The sequence below is a fragment of the Metopolophium dirhodum genome, chromosome 9, assembly GCF_019925205.1.
Source record: "Metopolophium dirhodum isolate CAU chromosome 9, ASM1992520v1, whole genome shotgun sequence".
Taxonomy (NCBI): Eukaryota; Metazoa; Arthropoda; class Insecta; order Hemiptera; family Aphididae; genus Metopolophium; species Metopolophium dirhodum.
The window spans coordinates 29,225,306-29,248,135 of record NC_083568.1 but is presented as its reverse complement, the minus strand read 5'-3'; the positions used below and the strand labels follow the sequence as shown (position 1 = coordinate 29,248,135).

Here is a 22,830-nt window from a genome sequence, read left to right as displayed (position 1 = left end):
TGGAATCATTTTTCCCACTGTACCGGGTACTTGGTTCGATTTTAAAAAAAAAAACGTCTTCAATTATTTGTATGGGGTGGTTTACATTTATCGGTGTTCGCAATAATAACACGCGGCTTTTGCCCGCACGATCCCCACCTTGAAATTATAGGTTCCGGAGGAAGGGAAGATCAGGTGCTGATAAAAATTTAAAATAATTTTAAATCCAACGTGGTTTTGGTTGTGAAAATAAATAAATAAAAACGTCGACTAAAAAATATTGATAAAATGATACATTTTACGATGGTAGGTACACATAATTAAATTATTATACTTGAGTGATTTTTTTTTGATTTATTCAGTAATAAATATCATTACACTATATAATATCATATACATATTTATATTATATATATATATAATATATATACATAATATATTGATAAAAAATAAGCCCACACTATAATAATATGTTATATATGTATAAAAAAAAAAATCCACAAACAAACACAACTAATTATTAATGACATTGTGTACTCGTTGATTTTCACTATTTCTTAGTGTGTACAATAATAATAATTAATAACTTTATAACTCGTCTATATAACTATAAATAATTGTTTTTGTATTCGTCATGCAGATAATATAATCGTTGTATTATTTACAAAATAATTTTTCCGATGTGCGAACGGTTGTTCGGTTTACTACGCAAATCACATATTATATTATTATTATTATTATTATACACGTAAAAAACCCGATTGTCGGGAACTGGATGTTTATGTATACAAGGTGTTTCTTTTTAACACAAAATTTATCATACTATTTTTTTGGAAATGTTTTTTTTTTAATAATTTTCGGAAATTAATATATTTTTTACCATTATCGTTTTTTAATGTTTCAAATCAAAAGTTTTTAGATTTCAATATATTTGAAAATCTAATTTCGAACGAGAAGTCAATTGGTTATAACTTATAACTTTGTAAGTATTTAAGGACGTCCTGGACGTGACACTTACAATATAATCAATATTAACAATTATCGAACGTGCTGCTAATTGCCGTAGTTAACTTTCTTCTGACATGTATCCCCTAATATTCCCATGGACCTATAATTTTAATTATTCATATTACGTCATAAAATGTACTTATTATGAATCATAACAATAAATCAATTTAAAAAAAAAAATGAGCGGATAGTGTACAGTAGAAAAACTTTGTGGAGGACCCCTGTGCTACTTCACTCTGTTCATCGGAACTAAATACTTATAAGTTATGAGTTATAATTTATACTAATTACTGGTTCAAAAATCGATATTTATGTATTACTTAAATATTCTATAAAAGTGTTTTGCCTCAGAATAATTTGAACATATAAATTAGATATAAATGTATTGGTGCCATTCAACAGAAGTAATAATTTAATTTTCTTCAACAATCTGCGGTTATTAAATGACTTAAAATTTTATGTAAAAACAATATTTCCAAATAAACTTTTCGAGAAAAATAAGTGTTCTAACGTTCTAATGAATCACCTTGTATAATATTATTATTACTTTATTATAATATTACGTCTAAGTAAGTAGTAATATATTAATTATATAGTACGCTTCTCCTATATATTATATTATATAAACGATGGCGCCGAACCATTACATATATTATAATCATAATATATTATTATTATACAACACACGTAAAACACTAAAATTATTACAATAGTTATTCATTCATTTTTTTTGTTTTTTTTTTTTTTTTTTGTCACGTGACAATATTTTATTTCTCGAGGCGGATCACAGCGGTAAACGGATCGAAAAGAAACTACAAAAATCGGACGGAAAATATTGTGCACACATGCGCACTGCATGGCGACGCGGTACACGTCCACACTGTGAACACAGATTGAAAATTGAAAATTTATTATCATTTGATCTGTGCTGTAAACGTATATTTTCAACATTTTCGAATTATGCTGCCGCGCCCGCTCGAGATGATAATATTTTACAAATGGCTAATGCGAGAGTATTGCGCCGTCGTCACAACGTCTGTATATTGCGTTTAAAATTGATTTATGTCATTATTCGATAAGTTTTAATCGGACAATAATTGTCTATGTAAAAAAAAAAAAAAAAAACGTCCTTGTTTGAAATGTATAATGTTAGGTATTATAAATCCACTCGCGACGCACTAACTAATATCATACGTAGGCATAATACGCACTAAACGAAAATATAATATTATTATTATTATTATCTATATATTATAATATAATATTACGTATTAAAGAGTTGGCCGTCGATCTGGAACGTCACTTTTCGATGGTTTCTACCATAGACATATTATATACATTACATTTATATGTCTATGATGGGTTCTACACAGGTGGGTAAATATTATATATTATATTATTTTGATTTTTAATACGTCATCCGGCGATGACGTGTCGCGAACTGCGCCGTTTAGATGGGATATATCGCTAGCGAAAAAAGGAATATATTATATTATTACAGTAATGGTATCGTCACCGGTAATGTGTAGGTACCTATATACCGAGAACAGAAAAAATTTATTGGTGTGTGGGTAGTGAAATTTTACCGTCACGCCGCTCTCTATGTATTATACTCTCGATATATTTAAGTCACATTATCAATACGTGAGTATTATCGTCTGGGCTTTGGACAATCTCGAAGACGGGGACGACGACGACGACGACGACGCAGTAATAATAATATAAAATAATATATTTTTTGGCTCGGAGTCAGAAAAATGAATGAAACGACGAAACCCGACGGTTTTTTTTATTGTAGTTTGAAAAAAAAAAAACGACCCAGTTGCGAACTTTGTCGACTCCGGCGGCTAGATAAATATTACGAAAAAAACCACGAAAAAATAAGCGTATTGTATTATGCATATTATTATTATTGTGACGATGTCCGAATAACGTGAAAAGTGGCCGCCGCCGCGCCCGGTTCATTATTACTATGTATATATAATATTATTATATCATATTAATATATTATTATCATCGGATATTATTTTATAACACGACATAATATACGATTAAATATTATTTTAAACTTAACGCATACGCCTAATCCGCTATAATATTATAATGTGTGTGTGTGAAGTACGTAAGTCATGACATAAACGAAACCGAACGAAACGAAAAATAATAATGTTTAAAAGCAACACGACGGGATGAAGATATTGTTATTAGCGAGAAAATATGAAAGAATGAGATAATAATGACGGCATCAACAATAGTAATAATAATAATAATAATAATAATAATCAATAACAACGCGATTTTTTTTTTTTTTATTTCATCTTTGAGTTCTGTCTTCTGTTCACTGCAACTGCATGGTGACCCACGTGACCAGTCTGGGATGGATCAGACCTCCGATCTCGCAGTTCACCGTCCGGGTCTCGCCGTTGATCACGAACAGCGCTTCGTCGGCCGGCGTGACCATGTAGTGACCGAAGATACCGGACGCGGCTATCGGGCGGTTGGGGTTACCCCATTGCGTCAACGACTGGAGCATCGCCTTGCCCACGCCGGTGATCATTTCCACTTTACCTGCGATAAGATAAAAAAAAAGGACGGTACACCGATTAATTGCATTTGGGTACACTCCATGTATAATATTGTGTTAGATTCGCGTGCTGATCGCGGTAAGTATGACGGGACGGTATTTATATATAGATGGGTGAACGATGTTTAACGGGGCTTAAGTCCCCTAGCTATTTCGATTTTTAAACGTTATATAATTATGTAACAATTGCTAGCCTATTAATTTGGGGCTGGGAATGTAATGCCCTAAATAACCCTAAAATTTGCGCTTAAAAAATGTTTTGATGCCCTAAAAATTCTAAATAATGCACTAAAAAAATAAAGGTAAATTGTTTTTATTTTTAATGAACTGAAAAATATGAGTGATAAAAAAAGTGATTAAAATTGTGATTTAGGTATCTATATACACTTCATAATATATTATATTGTGTTAGATTCGCTTGGTGATCGCGGTAAGTATGACGGGACGGTATTTATATATAGATGGGTGAACGATGTTTAACGGGGCTTAAGTCCCCTAGCTATCTCGATTTTTATACGTTATATAATTATGTAATAATTGCTAGCCTATCAATTTGGAGCTGGGAATGTAATGCCCTATATAACCCTAAAATTTGTCCTTAAAAAAATGTTTTGATGCCCTAAAAATTCTAAATAATGCACTAAAAAAATAAAGGTAAATCGTTTTTATTTTTAATGAACTGAAAAATATGAGTGATAAAAAAAGTGATTAAAATTGTGATTTAGGTATCTATATACACTTCATAATATATTATATTGTGTTAGATTCGCTTGGTGATCGCGGTAAGTATGACGGGACGGTATTTATATATAGATGGGTGAACGATGTCTAACGGGGTTTAAGTCCCCTAGCTATCTCGATTTTTAAACGTTATATAATTACGTAATAATTGCTAGCCTATTAATTTGGGGCTGGGAATTTAATGCCCTAAATAACCCTAAAACTTGCCCTTAAAAAATGTTTTGATGCCCTAAAAATTCTAAATAATGCACTAAAAAAATGAAGGTAAATTGTTTTTATTTTTAATAAATTAAAAATATGAGTGATAAAAAAAGTGATTAAAATCGTGATTTTATTCCTCTGACAGATTATTAAGCAGATTAATATATTATAGTAATTATAAAATTTATGCTTAGCCACCCCACCAATCACAAACTCGTTATCTAAGTTTTTCTGCGATACGCATACGAGATACGAGTAAACCTACTTTATTGTTTGTTATACAAAAAAAAAAAATATAAATTTATGTAAAACTCGCGTTAGCGTGTAAAATCTTAAAATAAAATTTCAAGTTTGAATTTTGGACCCAAAAACTCCAATATTGCCTTACAAAATGAAAAAATTACGTTGAAATCATAAATTGTTAAAAAAATGCAAAATACATTTTCTTATTCTCATTCAAAAGTACATGTACGGTGTACATGTTACGGATTTGTGACCAGGCTAGTGGTACATCAAGAATCTGGAAAAAAATTGAAAAGTGCATCGAAATCCCAGCTCTACTTATTATATTATGTTTTCTAATAATGTACCTACAGGTACGTATATTGAGTATTGACTGATTTTTCGCCTTTTCCCTGAGTTTTCATAAGAAGCTTTCTACGTACTGATAATGTGCGCTTATACTTGAAAATAAATTGTCCGACTGAAAGCTGATTGGAAGGGTTGATATTCGTGTGTTGGAAAATGATCGCGCTCTATGCCCACTACCCCTAAGTCCACCTGAGGATTTAATATAATATATAGGTACACGTGTATTATAAAAATGAATAGCTCAAGACGTTTTGTACAGAAATACCATTTGAGCATAATAATATAATATATTGTAATACAAAACATAATTAAACTATACGTTCTGATATAATATTTTTATTCACTCGTTTGGACGGCGGTCGACGTCATAATGTCTTTATAAAGATCGTGTTTTGCAAGTAGAAAAAAGCGAGGTCCGATAGCTGCATGGGTTGTGGGTCGGTGTCATTAAACAATAAAGCAGCTATAAATCATGGACTAAAACCGATTCTGAGCGGAGGTCGACTTACTGACCAAACGGTCGAGATTTTATTATAAGCTGGCGTTCGGTCAATAATAATAATATATACAGTCTCGACTATAGCACACTCTATTGTTATAAGCATAATACGGTTAGAATATAATATTTGTTTTTTCGTTGTGGTAATAAAAATATGTACAGTCATTTAAAGCCTCGTTCGTAACGACCAAATTTTGATAATCGGTACGAGTGGATAATACATATTTTTCAAGTACGAATTTGTAAACAGCTGACTCGATTTGAAATCAATTAACGATTGGGTCCTCGATATACTTAAACGAAATTCGCGGATTAATACAATTAAACGTTCGTGTTCCTCGTTAAATATTATAAGCTCCGGGCCGGACTTTCGTTGCCTATAATATTATATTATAACAGTCCTATATAATAATATACGAAAATCTGCAGCTTCGTTAATCAGTATAATGACGTTTATTCGCAGTTCGACGTACATATTATGGATTATATAGAATTAAACCCGTCCGGATCGTGAACAACGGACGCATCCGCGGCATAAGCTGCCACGGAAATCAGTATTAGTCGCAGTAAATTCCCAATAATTATTTTATGATTTCGGTTGCCGCAAATGGCGTGTTCCTATGACTACTATGTGCTGAGCAACGCACCACTGGCACTGATCGACTATAATAAATTACAATTATTTCAATACTCTTCAGGTGTTTTCGCACTGAATCAAATCCGTGTCGGGATTTCGTCGTATATCGATCGGTTGTTATATTTTTAGAAGTCGCCCACGACGTTCAACACGAAAAATATGGAGCGGAATGCTATTTTTGACAGGACCTATCATGGGCAATGAATGTTACACATGGTGACATTACGACGGGTTGAACTAATATTATAGCACACCGAGAATACTATTAATAAATAATAATTAATACACGAAATATTCAACTAAAAATCATTATTTGAACCGTCGTGAATTTTAATCGGCCGAGTTACTCTAGCGTTGTATGAACATATTTCTCGTCCTTGTTTTTACTAAGAGAATAAGTAAAGCTTTAACAATATGGGATAATATTCTACCAAATATATAAAACTGTTTTCCGTTTTTTTTAAAATTGTATGTGTTTTAGATTCTCAACGGAGCGAGGAAGCTATAGTGGTTTTACAATGAGTTTTATTTTTTATTTTTTATCCTGTACACAAAATTTCTACCAGAAGGAGTGCTTCGATTCAACATAATATAGTATCTTATCTTTTAGCAAATTGGACCAAGATGGTACTTTAGAGAGGTCATTTTTCGATTTTCTCAATAGTTATTTAATGCCACGGGAAAAACCACCGAAAAATTACTAAAAAACGGGATTTAATTTTCTAACGCTTTGTCTATCACCATAGAAACGAATAAAAAATAATATTATAATGTCAATTCAACTTACGGGCTATAATAAATAATAACAATATGAAATATCCGGACTGACAAACCGTCTCCGCTCAGAATCGGTTTTCTTATACAATGATAATATTTTATCATCGAATTCAAGTTTAATACAATCCATTATATATTGACCCACTCGTAACCTACTGTACAGCAGAGCGACATCCACTTACTCGCTTTTTTAATTTAACAATGGTGAGTATTTTTTAATTTTTAATTTTTTATCCTGTACACAACTACCAGAAGGAGTCCTCCGAACATATAGTATCTTATCTTTTAGCAAATTGGACCAAGATGGTACTTTAGAGAGGTGATTTTTCGATTTTCTCAATAGTTATTTAATGCCACGGGAAAAACCACCGAAAAATTACTAAAAAACGGGATTTAATTTTCTAACGCTTTGTTTATCACCATAGAAACGAATAAAAAATAATATTATAATGTCAATTCAACTTACGGGCTATAATAAATAATAACAATATGAAATATCCGGACTGACAAACCGTCTCCGTTCAGAATCGGTTTTTTTATACAATGATAATATTTTATCATCGAATTCAAGTTTAATACAATCCATTATATATTGACCCACTCGTAACCTACTGTACAGCAGAGCGACATCCACTTACTCGCTTTTTAAATTTAACAATGGTGGGTATTTTTTTATTTTTTATTTTTTATCCTGTACACAAAATTTCTACCAGAAGGAGTCCTCCGAACATATAGTATCTTATCTTTTAGCAAATTGGACCAAGATGGTACTTAAGACAGGTGATTTTTCGATTTTCTCAATAGTTATTTAATGCCACGGGAAAAAAACACCGAAAAATTACTAAAAAACGGGATTTAATTTTCTAACGCTTTGTCTATCACCATAGAAACGAATAAAAATAATATTATAATATTAATTCAACTTACAGGCTATAATAAATAATAACAATATAAAATATCCAGACTGACTCCGTTCAGAATCGGTTTTCTTATACAATGATAATATTTTATCATCGAATTCAAGTTTAATACAATCCATTATATATTGACCCACTCATAACCTACTGTACAGCAGAGCGACATCCACTTACTCGTTTTTTTAAATTTAACAATGGTGAGTATTATTTTTATTTTTTATTTTTTATCCTATACACAACTACCAGAAGGAGTCCTCCGAACATATAGTATCTTATCTTTTAGCAAATTGGACCAAGATGGTACTTTAGAGAGGTCATTTTTCGATTTTCTCAATAGTTATTTAATGCCACGGAAAAAACCACCGAAAAATTACTAAAAAACGGGATTTAATTTTCTAACGCTTTGTCTATCACCATAGAAACGAATAAAAATAATATTATAATATTAATTCAACTTACAGGCTATAATAAATAATAACAATATAAAATATCCGGACTGACAAACCGTCTCCGTTCAGAATCGGTTTTTTTATACAATGATAATATTTTATCATCGAATTCAAGTTTAATACAACCCATTATATATTGACCCACTCGTAACCTACTGTACAGCAGAGCGACATCCACTTACTCGTTTTTTTTTAATTTAACAATGGTGAGTATTTTTTAATTTTTAATTTTTTATCTTATACACAACTACCAGAAGGAGTCCTCCGAACATATAGTATCTTATCTTTTAGAAAATTGGACCTAGATGGTACTTTAGAGGGGTGATTTTTCGATTTTCTTAATAATAATTTTTTAATTCCACGGGAAAAACCACCAACAAATTACAAAAAACCGCTAAAAATGGGATTTAATTTTCTAACGCTTTGTTTATAACCATAGAAACGAATAAAAAATAATATTATAATGTCAATTCAACTTACGGGCTATAATAAATAATAACAATATGAAATATCCGGACTGACGCTCAGAATCGTTTTTCTTATATTATAATGATATTATTCAAATTTAATACAATCCATTATACATTGACCCGCTCGTAACCCACTGCACAGCAGAGCGACATCCACTCACCCGCTTTTTTACTTTTTACTTTTTACGATGACTAAAATTAGATTATATTATACCTACTTACACTTTACACCGAACAGTGCATATTTAAATTAGTTTAGCGACAGAGGTTTGATGTGGTTGATATTTCGAATCGCTTACCGTTGGATAGATTCAAAAACAGTATGTCCTCTTTGTCGGCGGCGCTGGCGTACAAATCGTAACCGTGTGTGGTTCGAGAAGGATAGAACGCTATGTCGCTGATCATTAGAGTGGTTTTGACGTCGAACGAAAATTTGAGGCCAGATTCTATATCGATCGATCGAATAAAATATTCAAACAAACAATTAAGTACCGTAATAATGTGTGTGTACCGGGTATACGGTTGGTCACAGATAAAACCTACCTAAAACTTGTTGGACAACCAAGGTCACACCGTCGGCGGCCTTGTCGATGGACACGACGACTCTGCTGTCCGGCGAAACCAAAGGACTTCCTCTGACCGTGGCCTTTTTGTTGACCACCGTGTCGGTCAAATAATCTAAGATTACCTGACCCGTCGCGTGTCCGGTTCCCGGTTCCTCGCATTCGATGATGACAAAACCGTCTGCGTACAATAATAAATGCGTGTGGGTATAAAGTGAGTCGTCGGTAAAACGATAGTGCGCATAGGTAATATAATATTTTCGAGTCCGATCGAATTTCGATGTACACGTTTGCGATTAGACAACGTTAAAATAATATCGATAAAATAAACCCATTGCATGGATACTCACACAAGGACGAAAATTGCAGGGTACGGGGTACGCAGTTGTATGGCGACAGGTCTATACTTCTAATGTACCGCATGTTGGCCAAATCCAGTTTGTAAAGTCCTCTTTGGTTGGCGTGGCTCACGTAACCGTACTTGAACCAGTGGCTCAGGTCCTGCAAAATGTCGGCATATCGATAAAACCTTCCCCATCGGTGTTGCTTATTATAAGTATATTTTTATCGTCGTAAGACATCGCTCGCGCGTACCTGTGCCGTGGGCATGAACAAGTCTCTGACCAAATCGAATTGTCCGTCTATCGGTTCTGGGTGCACGGTGTGGTGTTTTCGCTTTTGCGACGCATCTCTAATCACCTGAATCGTCTTCACTCCGTCGTCGTACACGCTCCTCCAATTCAACACCCACACCTGATCTAGATGCGCCACGTAGTGCAGAGCCACTGGATATTTGTCCGTGATCACGACCTATGTGTTATCATAACGAACTATTATCTCCGGTCTGGGTAATAGGTCTCTGATAAAGGTACGTCAAAACTAATAAACTAAAGGTACTCGAAACGGATATTTTATATTTTAAATTAATCTCATGATTATTGTGAGTTCCTGGCAGGTTAGAATTCGGTAGTCCTATATTCACATATAGGTATTTAGTTGTATTGACACACAATTTAATATAATTAATCGAAATCGGTTAAAATAATCGTGGTGTAGGCACCGTCGTCAGAACACATTTAAATAGAGATAATCCAATTATTGGTATCATAAGTTGATCATAATAATATTATAACCTATCGCTATACATATTTATCACATTAAAAGCCCGATAATACGATTCAACGTAAGTAAAAATAAAAATAATATTTGATTTCGTTTTATATTATTTTTTTGAACAATGGACATATATAATGCATACAAGTATCCGACACTATCTGCAGTCGTACTTGTCAAGTACATTTTTTTCCCGATACACGCGTATAACGCATGGAGTGCAATCCGTCATAAATACTTTTCGTATCTACCTCCACACGATATCACGACGTACAAAAACAAATAAATAGTATCTCTTTTACAATGCCGTAGGTATCATATTATACGTATATAGGCGCACTCACGTCGACGACGACCATCTGAATCTTGCTGATGACCAACACTCTGTCTTTGAGCGGCTGCGACACGTAAACGTAACGGTTGGCCACGTTGATGGCCTGGCCCCAGCTGCAGTTGACACCTTTGTCACCGCACACGTATTCCTACAATATAATATAATATCATATCATCACACACACGCACGATGACAATACGACGGTTATATCGAGATAATAATATGTGTACAGACGATTTACGTATATTATATTGTAGTGGCTATAATATCGTCGTTTGGCAAACATTGCGGTCAGACATCATGACATCAACAATACCGTACAACCCACCGAACACCGGAATAGTCGAATTGCACTTATTGTAACTAAAAAAGAAATACGTCGATCCATCCAATCGGATGAAAATCAGACGGTGGTCGAACTGCATTCGTTCAAAAAAAGTAGTCGAAATCGTCGTTTAGATAACGTATAGATAATTATTATTGTCACCAGAGAGAAACTAACCTAACCGGATAACAAATAGATATCGGTAAAAGTCGAGATTAACACTTACATTTTATACCGCGTACACTACGTGGACCTGTGTAAACTATAACTAGTACACACTTTTACGCCGCTGTGAGCGATTAGAAAATTATTGAAAGTGAACGAGGCCGTGACTTGATTGTGTGAAAAAAATATACGTTTTACAAAGAAAAACATGAAAATGATGGTGTTGAATGGCGTTGTACCCATCGTGGTTGTCTTTCAAAACTGTATCACAATGAAAGTTCTACAGTTATTTTTCGAGCCCGAGTGCTGCATTTCGACCACCACTTGATTTTTACCCGAGTGTAGTTCGACAATTACCTTTTTTTTCAAGTCAAAGTGCAGTTCGACTAAAATAAGTGCAATTCGACCATACCCCCCGAACACGCGATTTTAATACTATACCTGAGTTCCCGGTATGATGTCCGTGGACTGGATTTGATGGTAGAGCCGGCAAGCGGTGGGCTCGTAAACAGACACTCCCCAGTCGTGAAAAGCGAAAAACCGGCGTTCTTCTTTCGGCGCGGCTGTAAAAACGCGACGACAGTGACATTAATGTGACGCGTTTTACGATTAGAATATGATGAAATGTTATTATTAGCACGAAATATATTTCGATTTAGATCCGACCGCACCAAACTCACTAGGCGTCAAAATTTCTTGAACGATCAGTGACGATATGTCTCTGGTGACCCCACCGGTGTTCGACGCCTGGCACATGTACGCTCCGGTGTCAGCGTAATCGATGTTATCAATACTCAGTTCCGTTCCGTTGCCGACCACTCTGTACTTGTGCACCATGTCCAACTTTAAACGCTCTTCGTTTTTCAGCCAAACCACCTATATGGGTACACGAAAACGGTCGTTAAATCCAATAGGTACCTGTGTAAACTCGCGATTATATTATATATGTTTGAAAATGCAGAACGACCCAAAAGTCCCGTTTCGTCCCAAGTATTTTCAAAAAGAAAATCGGTATGTTTAATTGCAGGTTTTCAGCCCTATAAGAAAATATAACGGCGCACGTCTATAGCAAATAGTTAAAATCTAAGTCAACTTCTTTTTTAATGATCATTTTCAGTGCAGTTGAAGACAATTGTTTATTTTTTTTAAGATTCCATACGAATTGACGACTTGAAGACTTCTGAATTTCGACCATCATATCCTGCTGTACAGCTTGACCAATTTTAACACACCTTTTATTATAAACGCGTTTTCAAACCACGGTTGAAAAAACGAATTAATTTAGAAATCTAAAAATCCAATTGCACAAAAAAGTTTGACCTATATACTAGGTAGGCAGAGGTGTTCCCATAGGGTATACTACATATACGCCGTATACTCTCAAGATATTTTGTGAAAACTATGGGTATACTGCGTATACTCTCAAATTATATACAAAAGTAAAAAAAAAAACTGGTTTTGGTTACTCAGAAAATGCTAGACAACTGGATTGCTTTTGCCAGTGACGGAGCAAGTGTAATGACGGGTAAGAAAGCTGGAGTTGCTACTAAACTACGCGAAAAAATTCCGAATCTATTTACCTGGCATTGTTTATGTCATCGCCTCGAACTCTCAGTACATGACGTAATAAAAGATTGTACTGGAGTCTCTCGTTTCCAAAGTCTAATGGACAAACTCTACGCTTACTATCATCAAAGTCCTAAAAATTCAATGGGTTTAGATAAATCTTGTGTTGAAGTAGGCATTGAAATGAAAAAAATAGGTCGTGTTTTGAATGTACGCTGGTCTGCAAGCAGTTTTTGAACTATAAAAGCCATATGGAATAATTATCCGGGAATATATTTACATGTTAGTAAAACACATGATGCGACTTCAAACGGCATAAAAAAAAAAATTAGAATCCTCTTCTTTTTTGGAGGAACTTGGACTTTTTTACGATGTTCTTTCTGAGCTTGCAATGTTATCTTGTATATTACAGTCCAGAAAAACAACTCTAATGCGTGCCCAGTCGGAGATAAATAGAACGATTAGAATTTTAGAAAGTCTGAAAGCTGAACCTGGGGAAAAAGAAAAGGAAACTATAGAAGCTATTCAGAAAGGAATTAACAAAGGTGTCAATATTACAATGACAAAATCAGGAGGGATTAACAGGTTACAATTTTTGCAAAATTTAGTAGACAGAATGCGTCAACGCTTATTTGATGACTCAAAAAATAAAACAATGCTAGAAGACATTCAGGTAAAGAAAAAAACTATTATTTTGATAATTTATTTCAATATTTTGATTATTTAAACAGAATAAATGAATATTTTAATAAATCGTCTTTTATTTTATAGGTAATTGATGAAGTGTTCAAAGTAGCAACTAATGATGCAAAGGGAGAAGATGAAGTTAAAAGAGTATCACGGACATTAGGTTTTTCTGAATTTGAAAGTGTAGTTGACTTCCGTTCAAGAAATGTTTTTTCTAGTTTCATGAAAGCATTAAATATACTCCCAACTTCAACAGCTGATTGTGAACGAGGGTTTTCCGATATGAATTTGACAATAACTGATTTAAGGACTAGATTAAACATTGAAAATGTGTCAGATTTGATGTTCATCTCTATCAATGGCCCTTCAGTTGCAGATTTTAATCCTAGACCTTATATTAAAATTTGGTTAAGAGATCACCCGTTCTGCCGTTTCCACTCCTAGAGGTAAAGAAAGAAAAGAAATAGACGACGAAAATAAGATGCAGAAATTATTTTTTAACAATTTATTTAATTAAATTTTTTAGTATTTGTATATTTTCATATTTTATTGACTTATAAAGGTAATTTCAAGCTTTTTTTAAAAGTTTGATTTTTTTTTCATATTTTTAACACATCCTTTATAATTATAGACCACAGTAAAAATATTTGTATATTATTAAATATTCATGTTTATTACTAAATCATGGATCTTCACCTCGACTAGTCTTAGTACACTCTCAAAAAAAATATTGGGAACACCTCTGTAGGTAGGTAGGTATTGCGAAAACCTGATTGTATTCTAAATTAATATATTTGCCACGAAAATACCCATTAACCTTGGACATGCTGTATTTATAAATATTTATATATATGTATATGTGTACCTCGGGAAAAGGTTCTCCGATTACGTGACAAAACATGGAAGTCTTTTCGCCTGGTCTTCGCGATTGGATTCTGGGCGTTACTTTAACTTCGGGCAGAGCTAAAACACCACGAAAATCGAATTAAAAAAAGGCAACGTTCGACAACATCAGATGCATTAGGTTTTGTGTGGTCATTCGACGTACTGTGGACGGTCAACACGTGCGTCTGGGTCACCTCCGAGTTTCTCAGAGCTCTGCACGTGTAATTCCCGGCGTGGACCAACTGTATCTTGGTGAGGTACAGCGACCCGTCGCTGAAAACCCTCACGTCCTCGTCGCCGAGGGTCGTTAGGTCGGCGGAATATCGTTTCCAGACGATCGGAGGAGGCGGGTTGCCGCTCACGTCGCAGCGGATCTCCACGTTGTCGCCGACCTTTGCGGATATCCTATTGATCTCGAGCGCTTTCTCCAGAGTGACCACCGACAAGCCTATATTATTTTTTAACGTTCGGCGTAAAGAAAAAAAAACACACACATGATAAATAATGGAAATCGAACGAGTCTATACAATATATACCCTATATGTGCGTGACGTACGAAAGGCGCACCATTAGAGTGCTGCAAGACACTGCGCCGGATATAGATCAAAGCGATACACGCATATAGGTATATATTATATTTATTATGTAGGACGTGAACAGGATTTGACGCAGCATGACCAAATTAAATCCCTATATATATATATATATCTACCTCGACGTCTTATTTTAGATTTTACTTTGAACCATTTTCGCTAGGCAACCTAACCTCTGTATACACGTCATACTTACTGTATAGTTTACTGAAAGCTGCGTAGAACTCGTTCAAACCCAGACGTCCATCTTTATCCATGTCTTCAAAGCGAATCATGTCTGACATGGCACAAACGTCAGATATATCATCGAGCTTATCCTGTTTGGTTATCTGCGAAACGCGTTTAATTAGTGAAATATATTATATAATATAGTTTTAAGCTAGAAAATGTAATTTTTTTTTTTCATTCACATAATAATTATATCACACGTGCGGCACTCGTATAAACTCGGAAAAATAATTTATATATTTTTGTTGCCCGGATTAAAAAAGTTTTTTTGTTCACAATAAAAGGTAAATGGAACTGCTGCAGTGTGCATGGTGTATTTTACGATTATTGCTGTTAAACATTTTAAATTAAAATTATTGTTTGAACTTTAGCGCTCATTATGTAAATATTTCCGTTTACTTAATTATTATAAAACAACACATACTACACCTTTGTAATGTAGTTAAAATTTTCAAAAAGAAATAAATGTACATTTTTTTGCAAAAATAATAAGAGCGTGATATTATATTATTTAAAGTTTATTTTACAACGGTTAAAACAACTTTCCACATATTATTATGTATTCCACAACATTGATATATATCAGAATATGATAAATTTGTGCGAGAACGAAGAAATATGTTACGGGTTCAAAGAAGAGGGATATCATTCTTGGAAAATTATATTGCAAATTTGTCGGGTACATTTGTCGGTATACCCACACGCTTTAACCGAAATAATCGATTTTTTTTTAATCTAAGCTCGTGCACGTAATATTACACATTATATATATTATGAATAAAAAAAAATGCTATTATATTGATATTTCTTTGATAAATAATGCAAGCAATTTGTTTGGTAGCACACTTTTGTGAAAAAAAGACATTCTAAAGAGAGATTTGAAATCCTTTACGTCGTTAACGATAGAGTCGGTAGGTTACATATTATTATATTCGACCGAAATAAGTTCGTAGTATGTCGTATGTGCCTATATATTGTGTTACTTTAATGTATTTGTAGTCTATTATCAAATATTGTATTCTAAATAAGAACGAATTAGTTTTAAAATTTAATAAATGACAAAGGCTTCTTTTTGTGTTATAATAAATACCACATATATACATTATACAATATAGGTATTATAATAATATTATATACCACAACGTAAGTTTAGAAACCTATTCGGAGAGCACTATAATACGATATAATATTCACAACGGTATTACTGTAAAAGAATAAATTGATAATACTCAGATAAAATATAACCTCGAAGGCCAATAGTATAGGCGACGTATGAAAAATATTTTACACCGACGACATCGAGTCACGCCAATCATATTATTATCTAAATGTTGTTTTACCGCAAGACGTCCGAACATAATTTATCGAATTTCAACAAAAACAATAATCGATTAATCAAAAACCGATTGAGTATAAAGATAGAGTATATGATACCTTTTGTAATTCTTCGCGTTGCAAAAATCCGTCGCCGTCCAAATCCAAGTAGCGGAACAAAGCGCTGACCATGTACTCCTTGCCGCCGTTCCAACTCTTCTGGTACATGAGTTTGGCGTGATTTATCAGCAACAAATTATCCTGCAAAAGATAATGACGGTATTATGTTTTCCCCGTTGTCGTCGTGGGCGAATAAATTGTAATCATCCGTCCGGGCTATACACCAGCTATTATATTAGCGTGGCGGCGGGGGAGGACGAAAAAAAAAAAAAAATATATAAAAACAATAACAACAAAAAACCACCTTTATTGCGGTGGCACACGAGGGCTGTTCTCGTTTCGGCGGGTATTTCTCTCGTATTATTATCATAAGACGCGTCTTATTATTATACACCCCCGTCCGACCCTGCGAGTATAGCTTGCTGCTCACGCGGATTGGCCGCCTTGCAAAGGCTGAGCCGGCTGTGCCGTGGTATATACGCAGGAGCAAAGAGCTTTTTGTAGACATAATTTATACGCGGCCGAAGAGGGATACGCGCGTTCCCAGAAGTGCGATAAATCCTGACCGCGAGCATTAATTCCTGTGGTTGCACCCTCTTTTAATTGAACAAGAAACATTTATTACCGTTTTATGCGTTTTGCGTCGAAAAACCACGCCGACGGGCGCGCGAGTGGTAGAAAAAAAAAACATATATTATTATACCGCGGGTATATCATCGGGGGGGGGGGAGAGGCGATCCTCTCGGTGCGGGCCACCGTGTGCGATACCGTTTTGGGTGTACGTAATTCGCATATATACACGGTTGCAACGTCTAATTGTTAAGGCCGACGCGACTTTTGCGCGATAATATCGTGTATTATTTAGTATCGGATCGCGCCCGTCGAGGGAGGGTGGGTGGGGGGGGGGAGGGTGCGCGATTTAAATCGTATATTTACGGTCCGCAGAACGACCTACACAACCCGCCGAGCGTTTGTCATCCGTAAAACACACGACAAAATATAATATAACTAAGTGGGCACGTGCTCGACTTATTGAACTTCCATTGTGAAACAATACAATACAGTCGCAGTTTGTAGATAATATTATTATTTATACACGATAAACGGGAGGGCGGTTCGTCGCGGACGCGAACCATCAAACCCGCCACTCACTTTTATAATAATAATTATTATTATTATTATTACTATTATCGTTATTGTTTTACTATGGCGGCCGTGGGTTGGTAAATATTTATGATGATGGTTAAGTAAACACAAAGAAACCCAATAACCTCAGACCTATATTATATTATAGTAGTATGCGCACGATCGACCGGAATAACAATCGGAGCGCGCGGATGTGATATTTTACGAAATTTTATATTATTATCATAATATTATATATTTGCGCGCGGTTCGCCGATTGAGTTATGTAAATTTCAGGGGCGTACATTATTTTGCGAGTGGATCAGAGACATTATTTGCGAGCGACTTGAATAAGTATCGTGTCGTCAACGTGTTCACGTGGTATGAAAAAAACACCGCCGCCGCCGGCCGTAAACGCGTGATAATAACAATAATAATTACTGTATAGACTAATGTTTGAATATTTATAAACAAAAAAGTACGCGCCGGTTTTATAAACAGAATCAAAAAATTACGCGACGTTTTGCCATTACAGAGGCGTTCATACGAAAATAATTATCATATGTCATATTATTATATACCTCCTAAATGCACATAATATTTAATGCGTATTTTACATTTCGACCGAGCATATCAATATTTACATATTATATTTAAAACGAAAGTATTTTACACGTTTTCGTCGATTCGAAAAGCACTAAAAAAAAAGACGAACCGAAATAATAATAAAGAGAAACTTCTATTATACACACTAACGAGATGGCGTTACACCCGCATAATATAATATTATTATCTCGATAGTTCCGTCTCATTACAAACGCGACACATACTGTAGTTACATTTATTTAAGTTCAACAGACCCCGTGTCACCATTCATAGTTTCGCCATATTATAGTCTCCACATAGTGGATCGGTTACTAAATTAAAAGCTTCAAAAATTGTGTCCGTTATTTTTAAAATATATTATATTTAAATCGAATATTTTACACGTTTTCATCGATTCGAAAAGCAAAAAAAATATGAACCGAAATAATAATAAAGAGCAAACGGATTTCTGTTATACACACTTACGAGATGGCGTTACACCCGCATAATATAATATTATTATTTCGATGCATTGTTACAAACGCAACACATACTGTAGCCACATTTGTTTACGTTCAACAGACCTCGTGTCCCCATTCATAGTTTCGCCATATTATAGTCTCCACATAGTGGATCGGTTACTAAATTAAAAGTTTACGAAAATTGTGTCCGTTATTTTTATAATATATTATATTTAAATCGAATATTTTACACGTTTTCATCGATTCGAAAAGCAAAAAAATATGAACCGAAATAATAATAAAGAGCAAACGGATTTCTGTTATACACACTTACGAGATGCCGTTACACCCGCATAATATAATATTATTATCTCGATGCATTGTCTCATTACAAACGCAACACATACCGTAGCCACATTTGTTTAAGTTCAACAGACCTCGTGTCCCCATTCATAGTTTCGCCATATTATAGTCTCCACATAGTGGATCGGTTACTAAATTAAAAGTTTACGAAAATTGTGTCCGTTATTTTTATAATATATTGTATTTAAATCGAATATTTTACACGTTTTCATCGATTCGAAAAGCAAAAAAATATGAACCGAAATAATAATAAAGAGCAAACGGATTTCTATTATACACACTTACGAGATGGCGTTACACCCGCATAATATAATATTATTATCTCGATGCATTGTCTCATTACAAACGCAACACATACCGTAGCCACATTTGTTTAAGTTCAACAGACCTCGTGTCTCCATTCATAGTTTCGCCATATTATAGTCTCCACATAGTGGATTGGTTACTAAATTAAAAGTTAACGAAAATTGTATCGGTTATTTTATAATACAAGTATATTATTTAAATCGATGATTTACTCGGATATCCTTCTGACGACGTAACTTCAAATAAATATACCGAATGAAACCGACTACCTATCTAATATAGTGATTCACCGAGAATTTCTTCACACAATTTTTGTTTAATATTACAGCTATTCAAAATATGATTTTAGAAATTTTTAAGTACATGGAGATTGGAGATCATATTTTGAACACTTGAGATTTTTTTTTACCACTTAAGGTCCATTTTTATCTAACCAAGTGTCCTGTGGTGATATAAACTTCTATTTTTCAAATTAAAACACTTTTTTTACTTTTGAACTAATCAGTAGATAATTTTTATGAAAACTTTGATGTTAGGAAAATTTGAACGAATAATTTATGAGTTATTAATATGTTTTTAGGTATATGGCAATTAAGGATAATAATTAATAATCCTTAAAAATAGTTACAAAAATATAAATTAGATTTCATATATTTTAATAATTGTATACCTACCATTTAAATTATTTATTCAAATCCACTTAAGTAAAACATATTACCGTACAAAATGAAAGGAAAAAATCGTGAGCTTATTAGTCTTAGCTTTAAGTAAGCTTGTGGTGAAAGGAGTCTTCAAAATTATTAATTAGGTGCTTATAACTTAAAAATTATCGTTCAAAACTGACAATAAATAGTAAAATATGTGTAGTATTATCACAGAATAAGTTTAGTTTAGTCTATTATGTGACATTATTATATAATATATTATGAGATAATGGCAGCGATAGCAATAATTATTTCAAGTAATATTTACATATAGTACACATGAACAAAAAATAATTGTTCCAAAGTAATAATAATAATAATAATGATAAAATAATATTGAGTCTTGTATTTGTTATTATCGGATAGTAATTTTTATAACTTATGAAATGTTATAATATAGATAATATCAATAACTATATAATATTGTATAACATCAAAGCCCCTTATTTTTAACCATATCATCACGAACCTACCTATACATTATCCTTAGTACGTAATGTTTACTAACACGGAAACTCCATGTACGAATTTCGATTTAGATATATCAACATTCTCAACAAGATTTTCCACTGAACAGCTGTTTAAAGTGAAAAAGATGGCGGAGGGGTTATCGCAATACGAAAAACAGGGGCCACAGGACACGAACAAATCGCAAGTTGTCGAAAATATGGTCTTTAAGCACCTACGTGTACCAATTCCATTGAAATCGAACGGCTGTAGGATTATTAAAGAAAACGAGAGAAAACGGAGTGGACGTGTTCGGCGAACCGCTCTGTATACTGCTACTGCAGCGGGGTCCCCTCGACAGTAACACATACAGACTGTATGGGCGGCGTGTGTCGCAATCAAAACGCATAAGACTCGCAATCATAATATTGTTTTCAATAATAATAATAATAATAGTAACATCAGCGCAATATTATAATAACGACTTTGGAGCGAAAAAGAAATCGTTCTTGGCATATACATACAGGGAGGGCGGCGCGGCATCGGAACGGAACAATCGAAAACGGTTCGAACAAACATAATATATACGTCGTAAAGCCAAAAACCGCCACTTACAATAATATTATATGTACACGACCGGAAAGCGTTTGCCATGTGTATAATTACAATACGCGTGCGAGGGACGACCGTTATCAATTTCGACGACAAATTATCCGTTTCGCGCGCGTTTATCATCATGTCCGAACTATATATATATATATATACACCACATGCCATACGTATATTGTACGCCACGACGATAATATAATAAAATATTGTGCGCGGGACGTTTGCCAAAATAGACGCACAGACCGACAACCCAACCGCCGGCCGACACGATATTTTGCCCGCGACATACGAACGCGACGACCGAACCTTGTTCCCTCCGATTTCGCACGCAAATCACGGTCCCCATGTAAAATAATAATTTAATCATACTTCTCTCGGAACACGTTAGGCCCGTGGAGAGTGCATCGCCGCCGGTCGGAGGGGGGCACGTCTACAACCCCATCCCCACGCCGATTTTCGCGCGTAAATAATAAAAAAAAAAAACCGTCGGCACCGAATGTCTGCGCAGTAAACACAGCACAAGTATAGTGTTCGATTAATATAATATTGTTATGTCATCGCGATTGGTCGAAGGGTCCTCCTGTTTTCTAGCAAGACGGATCGTATGATTTTATCAAAGTGACGTCACGACAACGCGTATATTTTTTTTAATATTTTTTTTCATTAATTAACTCGCGGCATTTTAGGGCCATTGGGGAGTTTACTGTAGGTCTAAACGCGCGTGTTCGTTAGTTTGGCAGAATTTCCTAGTGGCCAGCACCCGTAGGCATCTGCCATGCCCGGGTGGGGGGGGTGACAGCTTCTCTCTCTCCAGACACCGTGACTGCCCGAAGAGTTGTGCCGTCCGCGGCCGGGTTCCGAACCGGCGACGGCGCGCTTCGCAACCGACGCCTTAGTCCGCTCGGCCACTCCGTCCCCCGTGTATACCATTGTTATTGTCATAATAATTATGATGTAATGCTACCGACGTGCCAGTATATTATGTAATTCGATAATGGACGCGCTTATTAACTTCGACTACCGTGGTGCCAGTCGCCGAGGGCTATTTGAGATCTGCGAATTCGCCGTCGTCCGATGTTAAAGTAGATTATTGTATAGTTGCGGTTGTCACGTCATATTGTCGGCACGTAATTTCCGTCCCATATCGAATTATTCGTTTACACGGTACCAGCTGCACACCGACGTACCGAAATTGCCTATACAACGCGCCGGCCAACGGATAAATTGTTGTTATTAAAAAAACAATAATATGTAATATTAGTTGTCTAAGACATCGGCTGTAGTTATTATAGTTTTACGCAATAGTCGAGTGTTTTACACTAAATATCAGCGGTAAACTGTTCGATCGTTTATTTCATATTTTCGTTTGTAATATATTATAATAGGACACACAGGGAATTCAACATTACACATACATATTATATGTATTTTAAAACCTCATTAATTGTTGCCGAAAAAAATCAAGAATAGATTGAAAACGATTT

At 34.7% G+C, this 22,830-nt stretch overlaps 2 protein-coding genes across 3 annotated transcripts in view; one reads left to right on the top strand and one right to left on the bottom strand.

Annotated features, from left to right (window-relative positions):
• Positions 1 to 861: 861 nt before the first annotated feature.
• Positions 862 to 22,830, bottom strand: part of LOC132951807 (follistatin-related protein 5-like) — a 135,873-nt gene continuing 113,904 nt past the window's right edge. Inside the window, exons 6-17 of one of the 2 annotated variants that reach the window (XM_061023778.1) lie at positions 16,747 to 16,887; positions 15,281 to 15,413; positions 14,655 to 14,939; positions 14,472 to 14,569; positions 12,025 to 12,229; positions 11,795 to 11,916; positions 10,874 to 11,011; positions 10,011 to 10,226; positions 9,767 to 9,917; positions 9,397 to 9,597; positions 9,153 to 9,299; positions 862 to 3,555 (exon numbers count right to left, since the gene is read on the bottom strand). In XM_061023778.1, coding sequence (XP_060879761.1) covers positions 3,326 to 3,555; positions 9,153 to 9,299; positions 9,397 to 9,597; positions 9,767 to 9,917; positions 10,011 to 10,226; positions 10,874 to 11,011; positions 11,795 to 11,916; positions 12,025 to 12,229; positions 14,472 to 14,569; positions 14,655 to 14,939; positions 15,281 to 15,413; positions 16,747 to 16,887 — 2,067 coding nt within the window. In that variant the 3' untranslated portion in view covers positions 862 to 3,325. The remainder of the gene's footprint in view (positions 3,556 to 9,152; positions 9,300 to 9,396; positions 9,598 to 9,766; positions 9,918 to 10,010; positions 10,227 to 10,873; positions 11,012 to 11,794; positions 11,917 to 12,024; positions 12,230 to 14,471; positions 14,570 to 14,654; positions 14,940 to 15,280; positions 15,414 to 16,746; positions 16,888 to 22,830) is intronic. The other variant, XM_061023779.1, reaches the window with a different exon arrangement.
• Positions 12,421 to 14,421, top strand: LOC132952623 (E3 SUMO-protein ligase KIAA1586-like). The gene is made up of 2 exons (XM_061024960.1): positions 12,421 to 13,592; positions 13,691 to 14,421. Exons 1-2 carry the CDS (start codon positions 13,311 to 13,313, stop codon positions 14,048 to 14,050), a joined length of 642 nt encoding a protein of 213 aa, XP_060880943.1. The 5' UTR covers positions 12,421 to 13,310; the 3' UTR covers positions 14,051 to 14,421.

What these genes read in the sequence shown, in the direction of transcription:
- LOC132952623 (XM_061024960.1), top strand. Translation starts at nt 13,311, where the DNA reads ATGTTATCTTGTATATTACAGTCCAGAAAAACAACTCTAATGCGTGCC. An exon ending in CAATGCTAGAAGACATTCAG is followed by an intron (nt 13,593 to 13,690) that starts GTAAAGAAAAAA and finishes TTTATTTTATAG; the next exon opens with GTAATTGATGAAGTGTTCAA.